This window comes from Brachionichthys hirsutus, chromosome 6, assembly GCF_040956055.1.
Source record: "Brachionichthys hirsutus isolate HB-005 chromosome 6, CSIRO-AGI_Bhir_v1, whole genome shotgun sequence".
In the NCBI taxonomy this organism is placed as follows: domain Eukaryota; kingdom Metazoa; phylum Chordata; class Actinopteri; order Lophiiformes; family Brachionichthyidae; genus Brachionichthys; species Brachionichthys hirsutus.
Window position 1 is genome coordinate 2,164,343 of NC_090902.1, and position 12,610 is coordinate 2,176,952.

The following is a 12,610-nucleotide window of genomic DNA, read 5'->3' on the forward strand; positions in this document are numbered from 1 at the left end:
CATTACTACATGACATGCACCATGTAGCAGCGATTTACCCTCCATATGTCTACGCTTCCTCCTTCTAAGGGTTTCCTCCTGTCATCACAGACCCGTGTGGATCCCTCATTTTGTATATGTCGAGAAAAAAGCTACACCTGCCGTTGTTAAGCGGTAAAAAAGGACCGGAACATGTTAGATATTTCCAGTACCGGAGGCGACACACGTGATTAGATGGATCGGATGCGATGGAACTCCCCCCCCCCCCCCCCCCCCCCCCGCTGCAAGCCTAATGATGAGGCTATTACCTTTATGATGCCGCACGTTGTCATTCAGGGAAGTGGAGCCAGAGGCTTCTACAATATATTTACATTTCTGGCTGTTTATCTAGAAATATTCAAACTCGGTATAACAGCATAAGAAATGAATAGAAGACACCGACCAGATCAAAGAAGGGTTGCGTCACAAAGACAAGATCTATAGATCTGGTTTTAGAAGATCAGAGAGACAAGTGGAGTCAATATTTGCTTATAAACCCCGAGGCCCCAGACAGCAGGTCTGCTCCTCCTTCATGCCCCCCCCCCCCCCCTACCCCGTGACAGTGGTGTGGTAGAACTGGCTTTTCAGAATAAAATATCCGTAGAGTTGCAAAAACAAATATATAGGTTGTGGAGGTATGAAGGTTTTTACAGCAGCCCTGAAGGTTTCATTTTGAAAACACAGATGTTCCTTTTCGTATCTAAAACAATGCCAGATGTCTCGTAGAGCGCAACGTGATCCACCAACGTACACTATAAATATGTTTGGGATGATCAGCTCGAACCCAGAACACCTCCAGGCTGACTTCTACCTGTACCCACTGATGTCACCTAGTAAATGCAGAAATGTTACGCATTAAAATCCAATTTAATTTAATATTTATTTAAACGCTGAACAAAAAATGTAGCGGCGAGCACTGTGCGGTCTGTTTGGCTAACAACATCCAGCTAATGGAACCCTGCCCAACAATGAATTAGCCCATCAGTGCCGAGACATTTTATGAGCCGGATGGTTTTATTCCACCAGCACCTGTGCAACACGCTCACGGATTGGTCAGATTTGGTTGCAGCAACAAGCACCATGGGGTCCCCGGACCAGACTGCATGGAATACCTCCTCTTACATCCCAAAGGATGACTGAGTGGATGCCGTTAATGGATGCAGCCATAGTCCTCTCTGCCACAGAGGAATCTGCATCCCTAAACGCATCACTTTAACATATATGTTACCAAGGGTAATTCTTTTTTTGTTTTTATCCCCTCGACTATGTCTGATGATTGCCAGTTGGAAATTATACCCGGTAGAACCATAGCAGTCGACTGGAACGACTGAGGGAGCGGCTCAGCTAATTAAAACATTTCATTCTGATTTGTGTGGAAAAAGAAGCTAAACCCGTAAACATGCTTGAAAAGTGGTGTGTGGCCGACCGTAATTTCATTTCATTTCATTTCATTTTCTAACCGCTTATTCCGCTATCGGGTCGCGGGCCAAGCTGGAGCCAATCCCAGCAGTCAATGGGCGAGAGGCAGGGGACACCCTGGACAAGCCGCCAGTTCATCGCAGGGCAACACAGAGACAGACAACCAGCCACACACACACTCACACCTACGGGCAATTTAGTGTCACCAATCAGCCTAGGCTGCATGTTTTTGGTGGTGGGAGGAAGCCGGAGAACCCGGAGAGAACCCACGCAGACACGGGGAGAACATGCAAACTCCTCACAGAATGGTCACAAGCCGGAGACGAACCTGCAACCATCTCGCTGTGAGGCAACAGTGCTTACCACTGCGCCCGACCGTAATTTTTTTTTACAATAAGCCAGTAAATAACCAGCTCCAATAAACCCGCTGGGACCGGTTTACTGTAGCTGCCGAGACTCAGAGCTCTAGAAGGTGATAATTGAGAGCTAAAGCGAATGAATAAATGCTCCTGTATCTGCACGTGATTGTCGGATGAATGCAAATAAATCAGCATTTCACTATGTCTTGCACGTGAAGGGTTATTATAACAGTATGCATTTTTTTATGTAACTCTTGGGAATTCATCTGGTATGAACTCTAATGGGATTTTAATAGGACAAATAAGAACTTTGTGTAGCACTAGACAAGAAAGAAACCCAAGTGGTGTAAAGATGCCACTGCATGGCTACATGACAGAAAAATACACTAAAACTTTCAGCAGCCCAGACAGAACGCAGTAATATATATACTGCGGCAGGGGTTTGTGCAAACTGCCACCGCCGTCGCCGGCTTGCCGGTACTTTCAAAGTGACATTCCTGACAGGCCCGGAAAAACATGTTCCCCATAACTTCAATGCAATCACAAATAAAAATGCTCCAAAGACAGAGAAGCCTCTGTTCCTCCTGCCTGTGTGTGAGGGAGTGATTAAGGTTTATGCAATCAGCAGCAGCTGAAACACCTTTTCACATATTTACTCTATTTTGTGCAGGGTGAGAAGTAATTGCTGAGATTTCATTATCGGGGGGAAATATCCTCATCAGCCAATCATTTATGTATTCATTGATTAGGTGCTGAGTGGCCGTTTCTGTTAGGAGACACTGGACCTGGTGCTGCCCGGATTAAAGAAGAAATTCTCAACCCCACATCCACTATTTCCTGCAGTTACTGTCTTCAGGGGCATTTAATTTAATCTTAAATTTATCGCTCACATTTTAATTATGCTCTGAAATGCCTGCCTTCTATTAACTTATGGCTTAGTGCCATCTAGAGAGCAAGGAGGGTAACAACCAAACACAGAGATTGTCAGATAAAATCCGGTATATTAATGGTAACTTTAATTTTCACCGGAATGTAGATGCTGACCGATGTTGTGTTCACGGCTTTGCAAATTCTCTGTCGAGTGACGCCTGCGATTTAGGCTCAAAGGAGATTTTTTATTTTTTTTAGATTCATCAGAAAATCTAACTTTGATCAAATTCATGCAGAAAATCCTTCAAATCAAATGTTTTATTTATATGTTGTATCATTACTGCTGAATCATTCGTGTATACTAAGAATTTAAATGCTGCATTTGGTCAATATGAGACCAATTTAAGCATCTTCCTGTAATACATGGTAGTTTAATCCGAGGAGAAATGTGAACATATGAAAGATTTAAAGCTTCGACACAACAACAGATGTGAGACACGACATTGGAAACGTAGCGGAGTGGAGAGAAATTGAAGTTCAGTACCAGAGTAAAAGTACTCGGGTACATTCCACCATCTCTCACTATGTCCTTTAATTGTGACCGCTACAAAAACTGAGAATAAAGAAGAAGAAAAACACACGACTCTGTCATCACCCGACCTCCGGATCATGTAGGATTCTCCCAACTGTTCCTGTCTGATCCCAGTTCTAGTTTGTTGTTTTAGATCCTTGGTGGGAAAACAGGCTCAGCTCTGAGAACAGACATGCCAGGAAGCCAAGAGGCGGTTCCAGGGTTTTGGGTGACTTACTCTCACGCAACACATGTGGCGGCCGGTCCTCGGGAGGTGGACGGGGTCCTCCCCTGCAGGTCAGGTTACCCAGAGCAGCCAGGGGCTAACCGCTACCATCTGGCCGCACCTTCCATGTGCACTGCTGCTCCAGGTCTCGATGGCTTCCACATGGCGCCCCACCTTCTCAGACATAACCTCCACATCACATAAAAGCCAGGCAGTCGTACAAGAACCCTTTCTGCCCTACTACGCACGTACTGGCAACATGTGCACACATTTATCCACACCTAAGAAATTAGAACTTCTATTATATATATATATCATCTTTAAAAAATCGGTACAGAAGAGGAGAGGCGACAGCTTCACCGATTTTCCAATAATGAAACTGTGCATGAAGAAAAAAAAAAGGTTTTTGAGAAGAAGACGCTGCAAAACCTGGAAATTAAAGTTCCTGTTTGAAACTTACTACTATGTCTGTACTTTCAGCTCGTCCCACCAGGGGGCGCCACAGCAGGCCAGCCTTCTCCACTTCACCCTGTCCTTTGCATCGTCCTCCCCACTCTCCTCCCCCCCTCACTACGTCCATGTATTTTCTCCTGGGTCGACCTCTAGCCCTTCTGCCGATGCCGTTTTCATAAAATACACGAATGCAAACATCTGTGTATTTTGCAAGTCTGCACAAATACTGGATACACAGATGCAACACAAATTATGCCCCCCCCCCCCATAGACTGACAAAACATCGGCGTTAATTCACACACTCACTCACATCCCACGCGCTCAGATTGGACGCACACACATATCTGCTCGCACAACTGCAGGGGTTTCAGGCAGACAGGGTTGGTGTGTGTATGTGTGTGTTGCGGGGGATGGGGGGCGGGGGGTTAAGGGGCTTTAATCAGATAATTCACCTCCAGGGGTTTCATGTAAGCAGGACTGGGCGCTGCTCTTCTCTCTGCTTCACACAATGAATCACGCAGACAGCACGCACTCGAAACCCACCGTCCATAAAACTAATGGCGTCACGTTCTCTGCGTCTAATGTAATCTCGTATACGGTTCCATATGCAGCCGCCTGTAGCCCCCCCCGGGGAATGGAGCGAGCAATGGGAAGCACCGGGAGAGGTCATGTCCTGGTTTGACCTCGCATTAGTTTCACACTGAACTTGTATAACTAAGAGGAAAACCCCGTTACAGCGATAAAGCACGACGCCACTGTAATTGCAGCAGGTACGCTACATGTTTAGTATGAAATACAAACAACAGACATTTAAGATAATTAAAAAAACGGGCAAAAGGGAAGACGAGGAGCCAGTTTAGAAGGGCTTTAAGGGATTCGCTCGGGATTCTTTGATAGATAAATTAAGCGCACCCACTAACAATATTCAACATCAAACTCATTGGCAATGCTACGTTAGCTCCTGCTAACCGCACTACCTGTGCTCACATGACAATAGAAAAGCCTCAATTTATAATATTTGAAGTAGGAAATCTTTGTCAAAAACAGATCTAAAATCACATTTTAAGCCTAAAACTGCAAAGATATTAACATTTCTACAAGCGCTTGTGTGTCTTCCGTGACTTTTCCTGTTCGAGCCCCATTATAAAGAAGGTTCGTACAAAAAATATACAACTTTGTTCCTCTTGTGATGTTTTTTTTTTAATCATATTGCATCAAAGTTTAAAATTCCTTCATTGAAAATTAGATTTTATCCACATTAGCAATAGCAGCCACTTAATGGTTCTGCTGGCCTCATGCGACCCCCACCCCCCCACCCCCCCAGTACCTCGTTCACCGGCGTGATTTTTAAATCCACAGTCACCGCTCTTAAGATGAGACGTGCAGCTTGAAAGAGGAGGATTCTCTTTAGCACGCCGCTGCACCTGCCACAGACAAAATCATTTGCTCCCTCACAGACTCGCATGGCAGAAAACAATAGAATCTGTGGCTCTGGGTGGCAACCGATCTGCCCCAGCTGAAAGGGGAACAGCGCGCTGCCTCTCAGCGGTAATCTTTGATCAGATGAAACGCTTTCTGTGATAAACATTGACTCAATCCTCATGGGCAATCGCTCTATAGTGCTGGCACCGGGGGAGGTAATGTATGCATAGACGTGTTGAATTTGCCTCGGGGGCCCTCAGGCACACGCGCGCACACACACAGGGTATATAGACGCTGAGATGAATTGCAACGCCATCCAGTATAAATACACATCAGCTACAGTGAGCCGGGGTGCCGTTGCTCCTTCCTATTAATCCTCAGCACGGTGATTTATTGCATTGTGCTTGTCAACAGCCATACAGCCCCCCCCCCCCCCCCCCCCCCCCCCCCGAGCCGTGGCCAGCCAGGAGAACGAGCGGAGACCCAACAGCCAGCCCGGAGTCGGTTTATGTGCATTCAGGCCCACGCCGGAGGTGAATATGTGGGCCGGTTGAACAACAACATTCTGTGTCCGGAGGAAAATAATCCATTCATCATAATCCAACATTTAAATTGATGTCTTCCCAGATGTCCCCTCCGTATAGAGATGAGCATTCTGCCAAGGTCAAAGGCCCGGATGCTCAGCAATCAGTCGAGTCAGGAAGAGAAGCACTCATTTCAAAACAGCGTATGCATGGAAGTGCGTCTTCAGAATAGGGTTTTAACACGGAACAGTCGCTGGTTATTAAAGAGCACCACCTAGTGGGCGCTGTGATACTGCAGGGCCGGATGGAAAAGGGTCTTATCTCAGAGGTCTGTTCAAAGCTCGGTACTTTAGTATTTGTTTAAATACACATCCGTCATTGCTCTTCATGTTTATCCAAAGTAATTTTAACATACTTCATTGGTTTATTTCTCTATTTGTGTTTTGGATGCATCTATGCTCACAAATGACAAACAACCACCTCAAATCCATTCTATGACTCTTTTATTGACCTTTTGACACGTTTACAACACACGACGTACAAAAGCAACAACAGTGAAGGGATTGTTTTTTTCGTAGTACGCACACAAGTACACTTGTACTTCAGAGACAGGAAGCTAAAGTAAGGCCACTTCACTTTCAATGTCGTCCGGCGGCCTTGAGACCTTGCGGCGGCGGATGAGAGTCTAAACGAAGCTCGACAGAGAATTTATTCTCCTTTTTGTTGCTGCTTTGTATTTTGGAGCTCCATGTGAAAGAATAAGGGAGGAAATACAAGTGATGTGCTACGTAGTCGTAAAACACTGCTATGATTTAAAATTACAACGTACGGTATAACACATGTAAAGACATCACCAGCTTCCTCCAAAATGTCATTGGCTTTGGAAAGAATACATTTAAGAAGTCTCTGACCACTGATGTACAAGAGGGGGGCGTGACCTTCGACAGAGCGAGCTGTTGTAATGACCCAAATGTAGAGACTGGCAGCTAGATGGCGCTGTGACACTGCATTTGCAACAAATGCAGTGTCACCTAGCTCCTCCTCACCTCTTCTCCTCATCCCCTCATCTCTTCACCTCCTTCCTTCGCTCTCGACCTCCACCGCCGCCATCTCCGCGTGTCGCTCGCCTACGGCGCCGCCACGGCCTGGGTTTCCCCTCCGCTGGTCAGGAGCTGCATCAGGCTTCCTGAAGCTGGACGGTCCACCCGTGTGGCCCAGTTGAAGAATGTTCTGGAGAACAAAGATTCATAAAAAAAAAAAAAAAAAAAAGTTGGGACATTTTTTTGTTGTATTCATCGAACTGCAGGTAAACCGTCCCATCGTCTCCCTTCCCATCTGGTCTAATAGAGGAAATTAATTATAATATTAAAAGTCATTTAAACCAAGGGACAGCATAGACCCGACATGCAGTCATAAGTATCTGTATACAGCAGAGGGCCCATTTAATTCAGTGTAATTTAACGTAACGTCATATGAATGTACGTGTGATTTCACAGGAACATGCCGTTTAAAATAAAGTAGCGCGCATCAGGGTGCTTTGCATTCTGTCAGCGTCTTTTGTTGTGTAAATCTGCACAACTGACGTCGCATGTTGTTAGAAGTTTCTGGTTACTTTAATGATGAATATATTTATTAGATAGAATGGATGGAGCGGCACAAGTACAGTCTAAAAGGAACATTCCTGAGCAGCCCTTGCGGTCTTGTTTCCGTCGAACGTCCTTGAATGTTTTCATGTAGCTGAAAACGAGCTAACGGCGATGTTGGGGCTGTCGGTCTCAGAATCCGGACCATTTGGACCAATGAAGAATCAGAGGGGCGGTATCGGCCCGCAGCTACATAATCACATGCTACTGCTAATGGACGCCACGAGGAAGTGGCTCGACACCAGCAGGGACCCGCATGTGATCCGAGATACGTTTGATATGGAGTTTCTATGGAATCTGAGCAATGCAACGACAATGAGAGGATTATTATGGGCTGCTGCTTCCTGCAGAACAACTCGGCTGATTTTTAGCTCAATGTTTCCAGGCAGAAATGGACGACTTCACTTTCTCAAATATTGACACGCAGCTTTTAAACCAGTATTGTAATATCCAAGCGTATTTCTCAGCACTCACTCTGCGATGTACCCCAGTGGCGTCCAGGAAGAGAAGTCTGCGGTGGGCATCGACTTCCTGTTCATTGGCGTATCCAAGGTAACGCTGCCAAATTAAACCAGATGACAATCAGAGAGAGGACAGCATCATCCGAGCGAGCGAGCGTGCGCGTGTGTGTGTGTGTGTGTGTGTGTGCTGGTTTAGCTGCAGCACACACACATTGAGACAGTGTACGGGTTATACGAGTCACGTCTGTCGTCATCATGTTCATTGTTTGAATGGTTTGTGTCCTTTGAAGCGACCATGCAAACACTGAAGGTGGGTATTTTGTGTGTGTGTGTGTGTTCCGAGGGGGGGGGGGGGACCATTCAACCGTTCTGCAGCCTTTGCAGGAAGACAGTCTGGTGGATTTCCACAAATGCCACATTGCGTTGCCGTATGATCGTAAAGCAGGGGGGGGGGGGGGGGGGGGGACAAACATGTGCGTCATGTGGCTAATGCTAAACGCGTGTGACAGCACGTCGGCGAGACGCCGGCAGGGAAACAACCAAAGGCAGAGAGTGGGAGCCGGATTCGCCCCGGAGACGCCGTTACAAGCGTCTCACGACGACGGTGACAGAACGGCGGCTGGTTTCATCACGCAGAGGCCACGGCGTGCCTCGCTCGCCAAAAAAAGAGACGGGAGGGATAATAGGAGGAAGTGGACCCGTGTACCGGTACCACTCACGGCAGTATGGCCACCGCGGCGGCGTCCGGCGGCATCCCACTGTTCTTGGCTGCCAGACTCTGACACAGCTGGTGGACGGCGGCTTTGGCCATCCCATAACCGACCATACCTGAGATGAAACATTTCGTTTAGTGTCCTGCAGGAAATTCTGGAGACTCAAGCTAAGAGAAAGTTTGTTAAAAACACAATATGAGCTAGAAGAAACCAGCTGTGGAGAACTGCCAGGAATGTTGTGCAGGTCCAGCATCTGCTGCCTTTATGCCCCCCCCCCCCCCCCCAACCCCCCCACCAACACTAACCGAGTCGGACACAGAATGCTAAGCAAAGGCCGCCTTTCCCACATGAATAAAAGCTCCATTAAAAGAGGACAACAGATTAGAAACTCCAACTGTGTCGGTGGAGATTACGCATTCTGTCCACGTGGATTATGTGTTGATGTGGAACAACAACAACAACCGCAAAGTCATTCTCTCCCTGCGCCAGCGGACGATGGGTTTGTGCTGGCTGCTGAGCCGGGGCTTCATATTGTACAGTGCAGCTGGGACTCAGCCCATCACGTGATTGGCTGGGACACAGGGAGGAGACCGGACACCACACGGCACCACACAAAAGGCTCTCTAGGAGCCGACGTAGCACGCTAACCGCGGCTAAAACAAAGGGGGGTGGAATTTTCCAGATTCTGCAAATATATAGGAATCGACCATTCCTTTCTGATCGTTTGTTTGTTGCTCACATCACTCTAAACCGGGGTCCCGAACCCCCGGGGCTGCGGTCTGGTACCGGTCCATGAGGCATTTGTTACCGGCCCGGACAGAAACAATAAATAATTTATCGTGTTTCCATCGTATATCGATTGGAGTCTGACAGGTGTTTTATTTTGAAAAACGATTTGGATTTTCTCCGTCGTAGCAATCCCCTGTGATATGCTACTCAAAAATATAAGTATATATAAAACTAGAGAAAATGAGAGCGTCTTTGCGAAGGGGAAACTGCCGACTGTGGAGGAAGAGGAGGAGCCGACAACCTCCAAAAAAAAGAACGCTTCTTTTAACAGACAATAGCAGGAGCCACACTTAAAATAATAATTACAGAAATACAGGTTTACCTACAGGTGACTCATGCAAGAACACACACACACACACACAGCGGAAAAATTGATCAGCATGAAACCAGTCCGTGGGACGATAAAGACCATTGTTCCCAGCGGATCAATTTTATTAACCTTTTCCTTTCGCTTTAAAAAATGAATAAAAAACATTCCCCGCGTCTCTGATCAGCCTGTCGATTCTCTCGTCTACGGCGTGCAGCTTTAAAAAAAAAATGTATCTTCATTATTTGAATTGCCAGGTCGGACATCTGCACAATAACGTCTCCATTATATCCCAACCCATCTGCAACCCTGACGTGACGCACGGCATAATCCAGGTCGCCATGACTACAACGCGTGCCTCACCTCCGGTGCCCGACAGCGCCGCCTTGGCCCCGGCCAAAATCAACAGTCCACCTGGATTCAGGTGCAGAGAGGCCAGCTGGCTGGAGATTGTCGAGGTCCACACACTCTGCTTCCACATCAGATCTGCATTTTTGTATAAATCTGAAAAAGACATGTAAAATTACAAATAAATGAGGGAAAACTATAATTTACTAGGATCTTAAATCATCAAAAATGCACTGTAAATTCATTTGAAGGGTCCACCACATCCAGCGAAAATAATCTACTGGACTGATAGATAACTAAATAAATTATAGTAATACATTTGTAAGTTTAGGAGTGATTTTAAATACAGCTTTCTGCGGGATGTATTTGGTAGATGATTGATGTTACAGCAAACAGAAGTTGAACTCTGACCTTTGGAACTACAGCTTCCTCCAGCCCATCCTCCTGCCACACACAGGATGGCGTCCACCTTCTGCCCCCCCAGTAAGTACGATACATCGGTCGTCACCTGCTCACAATGAAAGAAAAGTAACGACACCCCCTCACAGAGCCACGGGGAGAGAACAAATTAACAGGGGGGGAAACCTGTTACGCTCCTTAAAAAAAAAAATATTCAAACCAAACATTAAAATGACTAAACTGTAATTGCTGAAAGTCACACGAACAGAAACTTGAGACAAGCTTTTGGCAAAACAAACCTATATTTTCCAATGAGACGTGAACGCGTCACGACTGGATTCGAGCCCCGCGCCGCGCTGGACTTTAATGTGCTTTATAGACCGGTTATTAGCTCTTTGGTAGCAGCGGAGGCTAAAACGTGTCCGTCTGTCGCTCACCTGTTCTGCCTGCTCGGTGAAAGAGTCGCTCGTTTTCACCAGCACGTTTCCGTTTGCCTCGTCGTTCACGTTCATGTCGATGCTAGCGACCCACTGTGCATTTAAAAGAGCGTTGACATGCATTGACTTAGCAACTTAGCATTAGGAGTTAGGTGTTTTTTTTGGCGCTTACCCATCCTTTAGATTTAAAATACTGGACACACTTGGAGCCCAGAGCGCCTCTTCCACCGTAAACAATCACCCGGTTGACGGACATGTCGTTAGCCCCGGTTAGCAGCGAGCAGTGTGGCTCTGTCTGTTGCCGAGCTACAGCTCAAAAGCGGAGGGGCAGAAAGGGGGCGTGTCTCCGGCCCGGCAACAAGTCTGCGTTCAAAGACTGTAGGAAAAACCGCTTACGGTCATGCGGGATGTTCACGGGCTACTGCTTTGATCGTTATAGGTCTCAAATCGGATATATGGAGCTAGAACCTGCCAAAAAACACAAAACTACGATTAAAGTCAACGTAGTTCTAAATGTTAGGCTATTCTGTCGAAGAGAGACATTATTCACAGATATGTAAATAAAGCAAGTAATATATAATCCAGCACATATAAACCAAAAACTCAAGTATTGGCATAGATGGGGGAGAATTAATAACCTCACATAAGGGGGTTGATCCCATAGCCTCCTATAATATTCAGGTGGTTGGTTGTAATGAAGAGATTCATGCCTGAAGCGCTATAATAAAAATGTAAATCTTACAGCTGTAGCCCCTTCTTGTCTTAATTTTCTCCCTCTGTCCCTGCTTAATTTATTTATTGTTCCTTCTTAACCTCCTTTCTCTTTTGGTCTCTAAAAAAAAAAAACATTCAGATTCAAACATCCACAGAACAAAGAAATGTAGAAATCACCGTGGAAGCAGCCTGGAACAAGTGATTTACCGAGGACGAAGGGATTATCTGAGCCGAAAACAAAAGGATAGCGAGGAATACAGGAAGTACAAAGCACGGGACGCAACACGAGAACCCTGCTTTCAAAATAAAACAGGAAATTGTAAACTAAATAAGCTCGCGTTTCAAATTAAGAGATGTAATAAAACCTTGCTGTACATGAGCTGAAGCCAAATTCAGATTGAGGCAAGTGGTTCTTCGCTAATGTGTAACTGTTGCTACCTTATTTTATTGTCATGCTATTATAGCTAGCAGTTCTCTGAAAAGAAAACCTTTGCGCAAATGAGTGTGTGTCTGAGAAAAATAAATGTAAAACCTTTGGAAACTATTCCTTACAAATATTCTCATCTTTCGTGAAAACAATTGTTTTCACATTTCAAATGCATTTTATTCTTATAATGCCCCTATAGGTCATTTTACTTTTCCACAATAAAGGTGGCAACCTTAGATGTTGTTTACTGTATTTCTGTATTTTTTCACCAGCCTGTCTTGCATATGTTGATCTGATTATGGTGCGTATGAAAGAACCTTGCGGTCCCAGTTTGCGCCCACGCACCACGTTTAACATTTGGGTGCACACGAAGACGCCATGGTGTTCCATCCCTCAAAGTGCATGAAACACAGACAGACAGACAGCAGATGGTGGAATTAGATTATCATGCCTCTATTGGACCAATCAGGGAAATGTGTACTGGTGGTGGGTTGCTCTGTTTGTCACACT

At 45.9% G+C, this 12,610-nt stretch overlaps 1 protein-coding gene across 1 annotated transcript; it reads right to left on the bottom strand.

Annotated features, from left to right (window-relative positions):
* Window positions 1–6,354: 6,354 nt before the first annotated feature.
* qdpra (quinoid dihydropteridine reductase a) lies at window positions 6,355–11,244 on the bottom strand. Its single transcript, XM_068740360.1, has 7 exons — window positions 11,132–11,244; window positions 10,960–11,052; window positions 10,535–10,631; window positions 10,139–10,279; window positions 8,686–8,794; window positions 7,980–8,063; window positions 6,355–7,092 (listed from the first exon to the last, which is right to left on the bottom strand). Exons 1-7 carry the CDS (start codon window positions 11,213–11,215, stop codon window positions 6,990–6,992), a joined length of 711 nt encoding a protein of 236 aa, XP_068596461.1. The 5' UTR covers window positions 11,216–11,244; the 3' UTR covers window positions 6,355–6,989.
* Window positions 11,245–12,610: the final 1,366 nt, after the last annotated feature.